The sequence below is a fragment of the Glycine soja genome, chromosome 6 (assembly GCF_004193775.1).
Source record: "Glycine soja cultivar W05 chromosome 6, ASM419377v2, whole genome shotgun sequence".
Taxonomy (NCBI): domain Eukaryota; kingdom Viridiplantae; phylum Streptophyta; class Magnoliopsida; order Fabales; family Fabaceae; genus Glycine; species Glycine soja.
The window spans coordinates 18,500,776-18,516,841 of NC_041007.1; the positions used below are offsets into that span (position 1 = coordinate 18,500,776).

The 16,066-nt window shown below is 35.2% G+C and overlaps 1 protein-coding gene across 3 annotated transcripts in view; it reads left to right on the forward strand.

Moving 5' to 3' along the window:
• Nucleotides 1-430: 430 nt before the first annotated feature.
• LOC114416606 (pre-mRNA-splicing factor ATP-dependent RNA helicase DEAH1-like) overlaps nt 431-16,066 on the forward strand; it is a 34,298-nt gene continuing 18,662 nt past the window's right edge. The window contains exons 1-16 of one of the 3 annotated variants that reach the window (XR_003667509.1): nt 431-608; nt 1,432-1,536; nt 1,649-1,776; nt 1,908-2,105; nt 2,221-2,292; nt 2,783-2,869; nt 4,014-4,047; nt 4,159-4,213; nt 6,830-6,889; nt 7,289-7,360; nt 7,756-7,819; nt 8,170-8,249; nt 8,468-8,535; nt 8,647-8,704; nt 10,371-10,428; nt 10,504-10,572. Coding sequence is in view for 2 of the 3 variants with exons in the window: in XM_028381532.1 (XP_028237333.1) it covers nt 1,437-1,536; nt 1,649-1,776; nt 1,908-2,105; nt 2,221-2,292; nt 2,783-2,869; nt 4,014-4,047; nt 4,159-4,213; nt 6,830-6,889; nt 7,289-7,360; nt 7,756-7,819; nt 8,170-8,249; nt 8,468-8,535; nt 8,647-8,704; nt 10,371-10,428; nt 10,504-10,572 (1,203 nt within the window). In the remaining variant the exon portion in view is untranslated. Of the gene's footprint in view, nt 609-1,431; nt 1,537-1,648; nt 1,777-1,907; nt 2,155-2,220; nt 2,293-2,782; nt 2,870-4,013; nt 4,048-4,158; nt 4,214-6,829; nt 6,890-7,288; nt 7,361-7,755; nt 7,820-8,169; nt 8,250-8,467; nt 8,536-8,646; nt 8,705-10,370; nt 10,429-10,503; nt 10,573-16,066 lie in introns of those variants that run through there. The other 2 variants (XM_028381532.1, XM_028381533.1) reach the window with 2 other exon arrangements.

Here is a 16,066-nt window from a genome sequence, read left to right on the forward strand (position 1 = left end):
TAAGTAAAATTAAAAATACTTATTTAATAATTAAATAAATAAAATTATTTACAATTTTTAAAAAATTGAAAACAATAGAAAATAAAATACAGTAAAATGCAGGAAAAAAAATTACGACTTCAAAACATAAAATCTAAAAAAAAGTTACTTTAAGACTTCAAAATCATAAAATAAAGAAAACTAATAAATTTAAAATCATAAATAAAAAAATTAAGCTATCATAAAATACCACTTCAGTTTCCTTTTCAAAAATAGTTTAAAAACTATCCATATCCAAAAATCTGGAAAAAAAACGGTGAAACTCCTCCATTTGTCCCTGCAAGCAGGTTAAATATTTATATGCCTCATATCAACCGTTAGATATAATCCACGGTCGTGATTACTGAAGCAGAGAACTATAGAGAATTATTTGTTGCTGACAATCCAAACGCTTTCTCTCTCGTTTTTGTTTGCCCTTCGTCTTTCCTGCCTCCGACCTCTCACGCGCGTTTCTCTCTCTAGGGCCCTCTCTCTCGCGTTTCTCTCTCTAGAGCCCTCTCTCTCTCGCGTTTCTCTCTCTAGAGCCCTCTCTCTCGCGCGTCTCCTTCTCTCTCTGTTGGCAATCTTAGGTAAATTTTCATCTCCTTTGATGGCTTCTTTGAGTTATTCTTTTTGATGCAGTCTCTACTTATCTTACCTTCTTTCCTGTCTATTCTATTGCTTCTAAGAGGCCAAACTCTTCTAATAGGGAATATTAGGTGATTTGAGTATTCACTTTTTTTTTTCCTCTTGACTTCAACATTCTCTTTCCGAAGAATTTCTACGTTACTGGGCCACCGGTGTATTTACTCATCTCATTTTATTGTAACCTCTCTTATTCAGTACTCTTTGCACTTGAAACAATGGTAAAACCAAAAAACTCATAAAAAGTGGCATAAACATGTGAAATGAATTTCCAAGGACTAGGAACAGAAGCTTGGGTTGTTGCATTAACATTTGATCCATTTTGTTCTACTAAGGTTAACCTAATTTCAAAAGGGAGTGAGGTGCCAGTGAAAAAAACACCACACCATATACATTTTAATTGCCAGAGCATTGTTCATTGACACACGAGAATCTTTATTTTTAGGATGATAAATAAACTCTCAGCTCATCTAAGTATCAATTCTCCAATATGTAGCATCTAAGCAAGGAAGATACATAATTTTTTTTTTCTCATTGAATTTGCAACTCCCACCAGAATAAGTGTTACATCTTCCAGTGACATTTGTTAACATTAGATGCGAAGATTATATATTACTTGTGTTTGCAACTATGGATCAAGTTCTATCTGGGCTTACAAGAATTTTAAATTTTTAGTTAGCATCATCTTCAGAGCCACTCTTGTCATGTTTCCTAACCATGTACTCTGAAATTAGGCTAATGTATTGTATTTTATATTACTTTATGCAGTGACAATGGGGAGTGACGACAATCTAAAGACATGGGTATCAGATAAGTTGATGTCTCTACTGGGATATTCTCAGCCCACAGTTGTCCAGTACATGATTGGACTATGTAATTCATTTAATATTGTTTTCTCGCTTTAAAAATTCTTCTATAGTCAATTTGGAAATCATGTGTGGGATTCATGTGCCGTATTTTGGTAATCTCTTTTTTGGTTTTGCAGCCAAGCAAGCTACTTCTCCAGCTGATTTGGTGGGCAAACTAGTGGAGTTTGGGATCTCGTCAATGGACACTCATGCATTTGCGGAAGAAATTTACTCAAGAGTTCCTCGTAGATCATCTGGTATAAATGTGAGTTTTTCTATTTTATCTAACGTGCAGTGTTAATATACTGCCATCTTTGTAGCTTTCGTCTAGCAAATCCTTTCCTGTAGAAATATCTAATATCTGCTGTCTATTGATACTCTTGCATTCTATATCAGCAATATCAGAAACAAGAGAGAGAAGCTGCAATGTTGGCGAGGAAGCAGAAGACTTACTCAATTTTGAAGGCTGATGACGATAGTGACGATGACTATGTAGATAAATCTTCAGTAACTACTGCATCATCTAGAAGCTCTGACAAGCATAAAAAACGTTTCAGGAAGAAAACTGAAGTTCAAGATGATCAAGATGATGAGGCAATGTGCTCATAACCTATTAGATTCATTTACATATTTCTTGCTCATGGTAAGCTTCTAGTCAATGGTTCTTCTAACAGCATGTGACTTGTTTTCACCAAATGCAATCCTGCAGGTAATTTTGAGAAAGGAAAAGGAGAGACAAGTTAAGAGAAGAACTTCCCCTGATGAAGATAGTGATTCTGAGGTATTTTTCCCCTTTAAATGTATAAATAAATGTGCTTATACATGACATAGTCTGTAACTGATAATGAAATTTCTGCCATATCCACTTGTTTGATTTATGTATGTTATTGCACTGCCAGCTAGATTGTTGTTTTTCCTAAGGTGTATTTCAGTAATCTTTAATAAACATATTCAACTCTATTAATCATTGAGTTTCTGGCTTTGTTTATTGGGTAATTAGGTCTCTTTCAGATATTTAGATTCATATGTGCCATGGTGGTAATGAGCTATTATTTGCCTGACTTAAATATGATTTATGTTTTCAAAAGAAAACTAGATTTTGTGCAGTCTATTTTTTGTTGATAATGTGAAAGCGGAATTTGTTAAGAAAACTTCCCTTTGTGTATATGATGTTTTATTACATCAGTTTTGTAAAAGCATTTATTATTATTATTATTATTATTATTATCCGTTTCTTGTCTTGATATGATTGCTTGCTTATTTGCAAACAGTCCGAAGAAGAAAGATTGAAAGATCAAAGAGAGAAGGAGGAATTAGAGCAGCATATGCGAGAAAGAGATGCAGCAGGGACACGGAAGGTACTTGTCAATGTTCAAATTAATTTGGTTAGGTGTACTTGGTCATTTTTCTTTAATGATTATTAGTACTATTATTGTTGTTGTTGGTTAATGCCACTGCTTAAGTTAGGGTGTTAAGTAGTATCTGCATGAATGCTTTCTTATGGATAAAAGAAGAAAGTTTATTGGAAAGAATGAGGGAAATTGTGAGGTAGATGGTTAACAATGCGTAATATTTTTATATAAAAATTAAGATTTTCATATTATTATTAACCTCTGGTGTATATTATTATTATTGTTTTATAATAGTATTACTTGTTTTTTATAAATGAAGAAGTTTTATTGGAGAGAAACTAGGAAAAATGCAATTAGGGGCTCCTTGATGACCAAAGGGCCCTCAAGAAACAAGGATATTCAAACTTTCAGTTTTAAACTAGCAACAAATTTGTCCATTCTATTCACATATAAGATTGTTTAGTCCCCCTTAACTGACCATAGCTGTAGCACCAAAGAAAGAGCCTAAACCTGCCCCATAGCATATGCAAGGGCATAGAAACACCTTTGAAGATGTCTGCATTCTACTCCAACCATATGCATGGTAGAACAAAAAAATTGTACTCTGCCACCAAGTTTCTGCTCTAGGCTAGAAGTATATAGACACACCCAGCATTCATCAAGAACTCCAAATTGATTATTCATTAAGAAAGTAGTCACTCTAATGCAAAATAAATAGACACTTAGTGGCTAGATAGGGTAAATCAAACTACTAACCTTGCTTGCCTATCTCATGTGGTTGTATTACCATAATTAGTGTTATGTTGCCCAACCCTGTGAAAAATTGTTAGTGGAATTTATGCCAGTTATCTTGGCTTGGGGATGACTTAGATACTAACTGTATCTTGGCACAGAAGATTTTCTGGACTTTGCTATTATCAGCCTTAAATGCATGTGGATCATACTTATTGCTCATAACATTATGAACTTGTTGTCCAGTTGTCCTTTTAAAGCTTGCTAGATTCTTTAATATCATTGAAGAATATAATGATGTTTATATTAGAAGCACATTTACCTAGTTCCATCCATACATTTGTAATATATATCTTTTTAATGTTTTATATTTTCTGTTGCTTCCTTCTAATTGTTTTAATTGTTTCTTGATTGTCAGTTGACTGAACAAAAATTAACACGAAAGGAGGAAGGTATGTCAGTGGTTTGTTAAACTTATATATATATATATATATAGATCCATGTAATTTCATGCATGTTTATATGCCTTATATTCCTATCTTGGTTAACCTGTCTTCCAACAGAAGAGGCAATTCGAAGATCTAAAGCTGCAGAGCAGGATGATATTCAATCTTTGAGGTTTGTTATTACATTTTTGTGTGTGCGGGGGGTGGGGGAATGTTCTTTTACATGAGAAGTACCTTCAAGATTTGCCATTTGTGGGGTAGTATAAGGTTCAGAATAAAGAGTTTTTTTTTGGGAATATTTAGGTGGTGGACAACTTATAAGCATGTTGACTGATGTTTTAAGAACCTGGTTAGTCACTGAGGCAAAGAAAGCAGTAAACTGAAAATCTAGCAGAAGTACTTTTAATAAAATAAATAATATTACGAAATGTATGAACAACTTAACACTTAACTGCTAAAGTTTAGATCATATATAATACGTCTAGCAATTTTTAATTATTTTAAATTTATTTTATTGATATGTACTATCAGATGATATCTATTATTATTTTAAACTTTATATGTTATTGTAAAAAATAGTTATATTTATGAGTTGTTTTTTTCTATTTAATTATTATATATTCTTGAATGTCATTTACAGTACATGTTTCCTTTTGATATGTGAAGGATGTAGAGTTTCCTCCAAACTTTATATCTTTACTTCAAATGCTTGTATATGTGTATATGTGGTTGTAGTGTATATTTGTTTGTTCAAGGTGATGGCCCCTTAAGTGGGAATCTTATGATATTATGTTTATAATTATTACTTTATTAGGCACATTCATGACTACACAAAAATGCTTTTTTATCACACTAGTCAAGGTTTTTTGAAAATAAAAAAATTAAGTTGTGGAAAATACACTGATGGACAGATGACCAATGTTAGTGATGGTAAACTATCGTAGTGTGAGTATTATTGCTTTTTTTTTTTTTGGTGGCCTCATGGGCAGGCTGCCATTTTGAAAATTTCATATACACCTTAGCTTTGTTGCTTGAACCAGAACCCCTTTCAAGCAGTGTGTAACTTCCTGATTTGATGAAATTGAACTGTTTTTGTGCCAACCTAGGAAGCCTGGAACATGGGACAATACGGGGTCGATATGATAGGGATATGGAGATACGGAAAACTTTTAAAATATCAAGATATTACACGGCCAAAGTATGTTAACAAAATAAACATTCACATTACTAATTATTCATTAACACAAACATATTAATAGTCAATAGATGATCACAATTTACAAAACAAATGCTTGTGATCATAATAAGTAAGCATAGTTACATATGTTTCCCTCACCCATATTAGAATATTTTTTTTCTACTATGAACGAGTCACAAAATATACAATTTCCCTGCCCAAGTAATAATATCACAAAAAAGTTCTTTTTAACAATAAATGTAACAATTAAAAATTACAGTAAATATGAAGCTGTATATCCTGAGCCATGTCTTAGCAGTATCTTAGCTGTGTTTGTTAAGTTTTTTTTTAAATAAAAAAATAATGGATACATGTTGGATACATATCGTGACATATCAGACTCATATCAGTGTTGGATATGCGTCAGACCAATAATTTTGCATTTTTGGAGTATTGGGCTTGATAGGTGCCAACATGTTATGAGGATAACTAATCGTTTGCTTGTTTGCTTGCTATGCTGTTCTGATGAGTTAAGATATTGAAAGTGAGTTCGTATAATTTGGCTGAGTAGTGGTAGTATACAATATGTTTTATTCTATTTTCTAATGGTAGGTGCAAAGTTTTGGACCTAATAAGGTCTTGTCTGTTGACATAAGGGGAAAAAATTCCTTACAAACACCTCTCATAGCACACATATAAGGGGGGAAATATAAAAATGTTATGTGGCCTATGAGCTTGTTTTTTTTTATCAGCCAAAATAATCTATATGAATTAATTGAGTACCAGAGGTACTAAAGGTACAAGTTTCAGATTACAATTCTGCTGTAGTTCAAATCAAGCAATTGGTTGATCATATCCAGAAAGTAAACCACATAATGAGACTAATACAAATATGTGGCCTAGACTCCTATCCCCAACTACAACGAAATCCTTCTCTAAGATTTGAAGACCACTGATTATAGTGAGATGCAAAACCCTTCTCTAAATGTCTCAGCCAAGTCCAAAGACTTGTCCTTAAACTAAACAGAGCTTTTGATTTCCAAAGGGGTTTATTAATTAGCTCTATCAATGAATGTTTAGGATTTGGAAGAATGGTTTGCTTGAAAACATCCCAGAAAAATCAAGAGACCAAATATTAAATTCAAATGTGTTGACTGGAGTAAATGAAGTGTTATAGCAAGTTGCCCTTATCTCTAAACTTTCTTTGTTTGAGATTGGTTTGATTTCTTGGTTGCTCTTTGGCGCTCAACACATGGTTTCTTTAAGGGCATTTTGTGTGGTAAATATGCATAAAGGATTGAAGAGCTATCTTGTATTATTGAATGGAAGATATTTTGAGTAAAATGGATTGGGGAAGACTGAATAAAGTTTCAGGAGAAACAATGGAAAATGACTTTAGTCTAAATTGGCTATTGAAATTTTGGTTTTTGATATTGCCAATGGTGTTGTTTGCCAAGTAGCCAATCACACTTAATGAGATAAGGCTTAGTTATCGTTGTTTGTCTTTTCCCTTGTCTTGTTTAAGGACAAATTGCTATTAATTGCTTTGGTAATGGCTTAAAGTTGAGCACAATATGCAGTGCCACTTACTGTCCTACCATGTCATTGCAGAAAGGTTTCAAGGCAAGAATACTTGAAGAAAAGGGAGGAAAAGAAATTAGAAGAACTGAGGTACAATTAGTTTGTTTTCTTAGGTTCTTTGTTAGATCTGATTTTCTGTCAGTGAAACAAATTATAGTTTGATCCTATTACTATGCTGTTTGGTATGCTATTATACATGCTAGTTCTTTATTTTAGGTTAAATTATTTAGTAGGTTCCTGTACTATTTGGAAATTTTTAAGTAGGTCCCTAAATTAAAAAGGTGGCTTTAATCTGCCAGATTACAATTTGTGGTGGTTTTAAAAATCCTAGGGACCCAATTACTAAAATTTTACAAGATCGAGGACCCAATTACAATTTTTTTTAAGAATGGAGACTTCATTAAAAATATCTAAATAGTTTAGGAACCTACTTATTATAAGACCTTTATTTTATTGTTGAATTTTAATAATTTAGCATGGTCACTGCAGAGATGATATAGAAGATGAGCAATATCTATTTGAAGGTGTGAAGCTTTCAGAAGCAGAATATCGCGAACTGAGGTAATCTATCTGTTTACTGCTTTCTTGAGTTCCCCTTCTTCAATTTGTCTTTTTTTACTATATGAGTCCTTTAATTTTTTTAACTTTAATTTATCTAATAAAGATAGTAGTGACTGAATCATGTGAAGGAAATGCTATGCCCAACTTTGGGCTTCCATCATAATCCTTCCTTTATAGTAATTTTGGCCTATTTTCAAACTGTTGATTTAGTTTTTTGTTTTTTTTATCATGTTCAATCTGTATGTTTTGGAAGTATATTTGTGTATTCTGTATTCGCACATGGGAACCAGAGCCCTTTTACCATTGTGCATTGTGTAGATTCCAATCACAAATATCAAAGATATAGCTTCTGTGTACCTAGGAAAAGTTTTATCTGTTTCGTTTATTGTCCCCAGGTACAAGAAAGAGATATATGAACTTGTGAAAAAGCGGTCAGAGGAGGCTGACAATGCGAATGAGGTATGGTAATCGATAAGTTTGTATTCCATGAGTGTGAGATCCCAGCTGGTTTATTTATTAACTGTTGATTATTGTTGAAATATAGTTTTTTATTCATTTAAATTAAGCTGCTTACCATTTATTTCTGCTTTACTTTCTATTGGTGATTACTAATTTATTGCCAAGACTTAAACTGTATGCTTCTATATTCTATAATACAACACAATCCTACTCATTTTTACTGGAAATTGGTGTAAAGATATTTTATCCAACAGTATTTAATCCTTTTGGGATCTGGGCATATGATAAGTAAAATTGACAAATCTATATGTTTCTTTGCCAAACGCTCATATGTTCTCCTGAAATTGCAGTATAGAATGCCAGAAGCTTATGATCAGGAAGGTGGTGTTAATCAGGAGAAGAGATTTTCTGTGGCTATGCAGCGTTACAGGTATTTCACTAACAACATGATCTCCATTCCAGTTGAAAAAATATAATAAAATGAAAAAAGAAAGTGGAATCACATACACTATTAGTCTATTCTTATAAAACTAGTTATCATGTGTTTCGTCAAGCTTTTATCTTGTGATTGTGCATGAATTTTCAAAAGAACTTTTTAGTTGCTTAATTAAACATCTTATGGCTTCTTTTTTATTTTTTTATTGATAGGGATCTAAATGCTGAGGATAAGATGAATCCATTTGCTGAACAAGAGGCTTGGGAAGAACACCAAATTGGTAAATATATCTGTATTATTATACTTGTATAAAATCTCTCATTTTTAAGAAAGAAGTGCTTATTCTTTAACTGTATTATTATACTTCTGGGTTCTGAATTATATCTTTCAGGAAAGGCAACACTGAAGTTTGGTTCAAAAAATAAAAAACAAGTCTCTGATGATTATCAGTGAGTTAGTTCATCTCGAAACAACTGTTGCTCAACATTATACTGTAATCTGATTTTGTATTACTTGCTTCTATGCGATGAAAGTCTAGCAATTGGATGGCATTGAAGTCTTAAGTTTGTATATTTTTATTAGGCTAAATTGCTCAGAAGGTCCCTCAACTATTCAGGAGTTTTTTTATTAGATCCCTCAACATTTTTTGTTTTCCAATTGGATTGTTGATCTTGTATTTGTTTTTTAATTGGTTTCCTGTGGTGTAGTTCCGTCTGACTACCATTTGTTTTGCTGTGGGATAATTAAGGTTAAATTAGTTTTTGTGTCCTCTAATTTATTTTTTAGATTCAGTTTGGTCCTTTAGTTTTTTTTTGGGTTCAATTTGTCCTCTAATTTTCTAAATCGATTCAATTTGGTCCTTCGATCTAAATTGTAAGAAATCACACTTGTGGCGGTTCAAAACCATCACTAAGTAGTTTTAAACCACCTCAAAATGCAAAATTTCCCAAAAAAAAATGAATCGGTTTTAAAACTTGGAGGATCAAATTGAACAAAAAAAAACTAGAAGACCTAATTAGATAAAAAAATTAGAGAACCAAATTGAACCTAAATTTTTTTTTTGGAAGGCAGAAAATATATATATATATATATATATATATATATATATATATATATATTATTAATGAGAAAGACAGCAGCACCAGAGGTGCTGCTGGTGACATATACATAAGTACAAGACACCTATTATACCACCCTCCAATGATGGACGATGCGCTCTTTCTACTCTGGTCCTGGCTCAAAGTTATGGAAAAAGACTTCGATACACATTTTAACCAGTGGTCTTCCAATTTATCAGATGTATTTGTATAATTAGAAAGGGAGGGTAAAGGTTGACACCTCTTCCAAGAGGTGCAGCATGCATGTGTTTAAGTATGGGGTATAGCTGGGACATAATTTTCTGTACCAGCTATGTTTTAAACTTATACCTGTACCTACAGTACCTCTGGTACTCTTTCATATATATAATTATACAAAATATTCCACAAGGTTGGAAGACCAACATTGACCCCACCACATAGTCTAGATATGTCTAACCCATATTAACCAAAATATTCCACAAGGTTGGAAGACCAGTGATTGAAAGAAGTACTAAACTTTTTATCTCTGGTCTTTAACCATGACCATGCTAGGAAAAATTGAACCTAAATAATAAATTAGAGGACCAAAAAACTAATTTAACCGATAATTAACCACATGGGCCCATTTAAAAATCAAATACAAGATCAAAGACCCAATTAAAAAAATTGTTTACTGACCTAATTAACAATTCCCAAATAGTTGAGGGTCCTATTGAACAATTTTAAATTTTTGAATTAGGTCCCTAAACAATTTTTTTCCTTCTAATTGGGTCTCTCTAGTTAATTATCTGTGAACAAAACAAACATTAGTTAGATAGAACTATATCACGAGGACCCAATTAGAAAACAAATACAAGATCAATAACCCAATTGTAAAAAAAATGTTTAGGGCCTAAATTAAAAATTCCTAAATAATTTAGGGTTCTATTGAGTAATTTAACCTTTTTATTGTTTAGATTTAGTATAGGATGTTATTTATCACCTATATTTCTTTGAGCATACAAATAATTTATTTTAAACTTGCTCACTATTTTAGGTATGTGTTTGAGGACCAGATTGATTTTATCAAGGCATCAGTAATGGAGGGAGATAAGGTATCTGGATTACACAGCTTGACTCATGGTATTCAATGGTGATATTCTTTTGTTTGAGTCAGTCTCTCTTTGCAGTTTGATTATGAAGAGATGGAAGATTCACATGAAAAATCCAAAGCGAAGTCAGCTTTCGAGGCACTTCAGGTAGCATTTCATTATTTTATTGATGGATTTATTAGGTGCTAGCAGATTGACAGGCACTAACTTCCCAATAAAAAAAATTTACATCTATATTTTACTTGTTTAAATATTTAATATTAAGTTATAATAAATGAAATTAAAATATTTAAAACATTTGCTTAATTTTAAGAGAAATGCTAACAGTACAATGTCTAACTCTTTTACATAACACTCTGTATTATAAGGTGAAATTCTTGTGGGATCCATTAATGATGTGGGTCATGCTCCCTATTTAATGAGTTTCTTTTGTCATTTAGTGGAACCTATAGGAATTTAATCAAACAGTGGTGTGTTGGATACTATGTGTTGTTAACATTCCTCATATTTAAAATTAAAAAGGACAATAAAGATGGAGAATAGATCGGTGTAGTAGTTTTCAATCAAATAAGAAGCAATTTTTAGTTACTCAAGTGGGAGAGTGGAACCATCTATAACTAGGATTATATTAGGAAGTAGTGCGGAGGATTTTATCACACAGGGAGGGAATGATTAATGTGACAGATTGCCAGAGAGGCACTGAAGGGGGATTGGGATATCAAGGAAGTGGTTAATTTAATAGATTGCCAGTGGGATAATTAAAGGCATTTGGGAGGAAAAGTTTGACATGTATGGATATAGAATGGAAAAGGGAGACAAAAGGGGGATAAGGAAAATATAGAGAAGAGTGAGGGAGGGTGGAAGGTATTTGTTACCCCGTGTTATGTAATTTCTATTTCAATTCACTGTAATCCATTCATTCCAGATTTCCAGTGTAAAATCCACCACAGGTACTGATATCACACTAATATCAGCATATCATGGTGGAGTCATCATTTTTTTTATGAGCAAAAATACTAATATATTAGATATAAACAGCAGTACAAGAGTTACTATACAAAATACACATTAGCTCCAAGATATGCAGAAATATGGTATCCTAATACAAGTTAATTAACAAGAATTAGGCTACCATACATCTGACTGTAAACTTGGTATATAACTACCCAATACCTATAGCCTACTTGTCGCCTCATTACAAAAACCATCCCTGATATTACTGGACCAGTAATGGAAAGGTAAGTCGAATCCTTTTTCCAGGTTTCTAAATCATGTTCTGCAAAGAAATATAGCATCCTCCATGAGTTTGTTGGCATTGAAATTGTCATTTGAGAAGACAATCCTATTCCTATGGGGCCAAATGCTCCTAGTTAGGGATATCCACCAACTCTGCCAATGCTGCATCCTGGTACCCGACAGCCTGCAAGAGGAATGTTGGAGGAAATGAAATGGTGCCTCGGAGTTTGCGGGAAAGCTCCCACCACATTTATCCAAGACACCGATTCCCATCATAGCGGCATGACCTTATCACATGAAAAGAATAAGTGTGCTGCATCCTCTTCAAAATTCCTGCAAAATGGACACATACTGTCATTTTTTTTTCCCAGCAAAGATAGATATATTATATATATGGGAGTACCAGAGGTACTGAAATACAAATTGTAAAACAGATAGACAATTGGTTCCAAATCAGACTTAAATAGTCTAGATAAGAACCAAAAGCTAATTACATATTAGCATGTAGGCTACTAAAACTATATCTACTGCTCTCTCCTCATTACAAAGCCTTCACTAAGGTTACTCGTTCATTGGTTAAAATGGATTACAAAATTTTTCTCCATACTTCTGAGCCATGTCCACAGTAAGAAAATTGCATCGTCCATCAATCTGTTTCCATTGAAAGTTTCATTGGAGAAAACTATCTTGTTCCTGTGCTGCCAAATAGTTCATGTGAGAGCCGTCCACTAACACTTCCATCTGCTACTTAGAATTCTAGCATCCTGCCCATGAACATGTTGAAGAAAGTGTTGCCTTGGGTTTTGCGGGAAAGCCCCTACAATGTTTACCCAGGACAAAGATTCCCACCATAGAGGGAGGATTTTACTGCATTGGAAAAATAGATGGGCTGCATTTTCGTCGTTGTTTCTGCAGAACGGACATAACATATCATTGATCTGTACATGTCTTCTTCGCAAATTTGTTTTTGTTGGTAGTCGATCTCTGATTAATCTCCAGCCAAAGAAGGATGTTTTGCTTGGGATCTTTAGTTTCCACACCTCCTCAAACACACCTCCTCAAACACTTGTCTTTGTGCTGAATATTGTCCAGTTGGGTTTGCTTTCCACACCCAATCGTCTCTTATATGTGGCTGAACTCGATTGCCATCAATGTCACTTAGGAAATTAGCAGCCATGTCAATCTCACTGTCAAACAATGGTTTCCTCCATAAGAGATTCCACTCCCAACCTGTGTCCGTGTGTGTTCCCATTTGCTGGATAAGCTAATTTTGCTGGTTGGAGATGAGATACAGCCTGTGGTATTTTGCTATTAATGGAATCTCATCAGCAATCCAACTGTCATCCCAAAATCTGATCCTATCTCCGCACCCTACCTTCCACGATATTCCCTTTTGGAAAGCATTTATTTGCTGCGATTGGTGAAAAGCCTGTTTTAGGTCCTGCCACCATGCCGATTCATTACAGCCTCTTGTTGCTGCCTCCATACTCCTCCAACCACCATATTTTGACTCCAATACCTTGGCCCATAATTCCCCTTGGTGCTAAAATAAGTTTCATCTCCATCTGCCAAGCAATGCCATGTTGAAAGTTCTACTGTCTTTGAGGCCTAATCCCCCTTTTTCCTTTGGGAGGCATACTGAATCCCACTTAATCCACGCAATTTTCTTTTGGTCAACTCCACCCCCCCATAAGAATTGGCGTTGAATACTGACCAGCTTGTCTATGACTCTGTTAGGGACCCTAAAAAAAGAAAAGAAATAGATAGGAATAGAAGTTAGGACTGACTGTATAAGGGTCACTCTCCCCCCAAAAGAGATGTGTCTTTGCTTCCATTTGGCTAGCTTTCTCTCACACTTGTGGATGATAGGATCCCACAACTCACAGCGCCTTGGGTTTGCCCCAATTGGTATACCCAAGTAGATGAATGGTATGTGCAACAGGCTACAATTCATGTAATTTACAGCATCCTTCTGTCGCTGATCCGACATTCCAATTGCCCCAAAGCAGCTTTTCGCGAAATTAATTGAGGCCTGATACAAGCTCAAAGGTCCTCAGAATGACTTTAATTGCCTTAACATTACTCATTGATGCCTCACCAAAAAATATTGTGTCATCAGCATTCTGTAAAATGCTGATCTTGACACTGTTTGTGCCCACTGGGAACCCTCTGAATAAATTCTTCTCCACTGCTTGTCTCACCAGTCTATTTAAAGCTTCAGCAACGATATTGAACAAGAGAGGCGCTAGTGGATCCCCCTGTCTGAGTCCTCTTTGTGGAATGAACTCATCTGAGGGGCTTCCATTGATCAATATTGAGATAGAGGCAGATCTTAGGCACCCATCAATCCATTGGATCCACTTGGAGCAGAAACCCATCCTCCTCAACATGTATATCAAGAAATTCCAAGAGACTGAATCATAAGCCTTTTCATAATCTACTTTGAACATGGCTTTTGACTCCTTTTAGCTTCGTCAACCACCTCATTGGCTATAAGCACACTATGCAGCATATGTCTACCTTGTATAAAAGCAGATTGCCTTTCATCTATTATGGATGACAGCACCTTCTTCAATCTGTTAGCTAGTAACTTAGCCACAATCTTATACATACACCCTATTAGCGAAATAGGTCAGAACTCATTGAGGTTTTGTGGATCAGCCACCTTCGGGATTAAGGCTATAAAAGATGCATTGCAGCCCTTAGGAAAAATTCCATTGATGGAGAATTCATCCAAAAACCGGATAACATCAGGTTTGATGACTTGCCGAAATTCCTTGATAAACTTAAAGTTCAATCCATCTGGGCCAGGACATTTGTCGTTCCCACAATCCCCTACAGCCTTTTGTATTTCATCCTCATTGAAATATCAAGCTGAACCGATGAGTGTGATCCTTCTTGTCTGTGAGTCGCAGTCTCTTGGGTCCACCTTTGTCCTGAGTTGCTGGTGTTTCTCGCCACCACCGACACGTACGAGGCTGGAATTGTTGCATACTGTGGTTGTCGTTGCCCACCTACACCATTGTCATGTCTTGCATTGAACCCCTTTGCTTTACCTTCAGCTACATGTTCTATGTTTCTCTCTAATTCTCTCCCATATTTCGAATGTTGACATACAGTTTCAGACCACCAACAACAATATTATCCAGCTGCCATTCTAGTCTGTGCACATCAATGACCCCCTTAAACCTTGCGAAGCCATATCTCCTGCCACTTTTGTTTCTCTGCTTAGAGATGAAAATCTCCCTCACATCCCCCCATTTTTTGAATTGATGCCACGGGTCCTTCTCAGTTGTGTTTTCTGGGAATCACGTGAAGTAGAAGGATGAGATATCGTTCTTATCCCTCCAATTTGCACGAGTATAGCGGTGCTGTTATCTGTCATTGTTTCCGGCGTAGTTACATCAGGGATCCTCTCTCATCCACACTCTGTCACTCTCTCTGGCCCTCCCTCTGTACCTAACTCTCACCCACTCACCGTTTCTCTCTCTACCACTCTCTCTCATCTCTCTACAGTAAATAGTAGTGTTCACAAAAGACTTTTTTGCTTCCAGTATCCATGAAACCTGTTACATACTGATTGATTTTCACATTTCTCCGACGTAAATTGGTCTTTGTAGGCAATGAGTCCTGAATTAGTCTCTAAGCAAAGAAAGAGGCTTTAGTTGGAATTTGGAGTTCCCGTAAATCATTAAAGACTCTTTCCTGATTCTCATTTGTCATTTCCCTAACTAGCTAATTGTACACACTTCCCACTGAATAACTCTTGCTTGGATCTCTTCTCCAGACCCACTTGTCATGTGTGTAAGGATGAACTGTGAGGCCTTCTATATCTTCCATAAATTTGGCAACCATATCTATTTCAGCATCGAAAACTAAGCGCCTCCATTGCAATCTCCATTCCCATCCTGCGTCTGAGATCATCCCCATCTGCTGTATATATTGGTCTTGCTGGTCAAATATAAGGTAGAGTCTAGGATACGTCACCTGCAGCAGTACACCATCTACATTTCACACATCCTCCCAAAATCTCTCCTTGGCTCCATTCTCGACAATCCACTTTACCCCACTTTGAAACCACCTTCCCTCTCAGTAAACTGACAAATGAAGCTGAGATCCCGCCACCATAGGGATTCACTGCTGCATCTTCTTACCTCATCCAGGTTCCTCCAGCCCCAATATTTTGAATCCAACACTTTAGCCCACAACTCTCCCTTACGATGAAATAAATTCCATCTTCATTTTCCGAGAAAGGCACAATTAAATTTCCTCATGTCCTTAATTCTCAAGCCCCCTTTCTCCTTTGGAAGGCATACTTATTCCCACTTGACCCATGCAATCTTCTTCTGCTTTGATTCTCCTCCCCACAAAAACCACCTCTGCAACCTCATCAACCTGTCCAGAA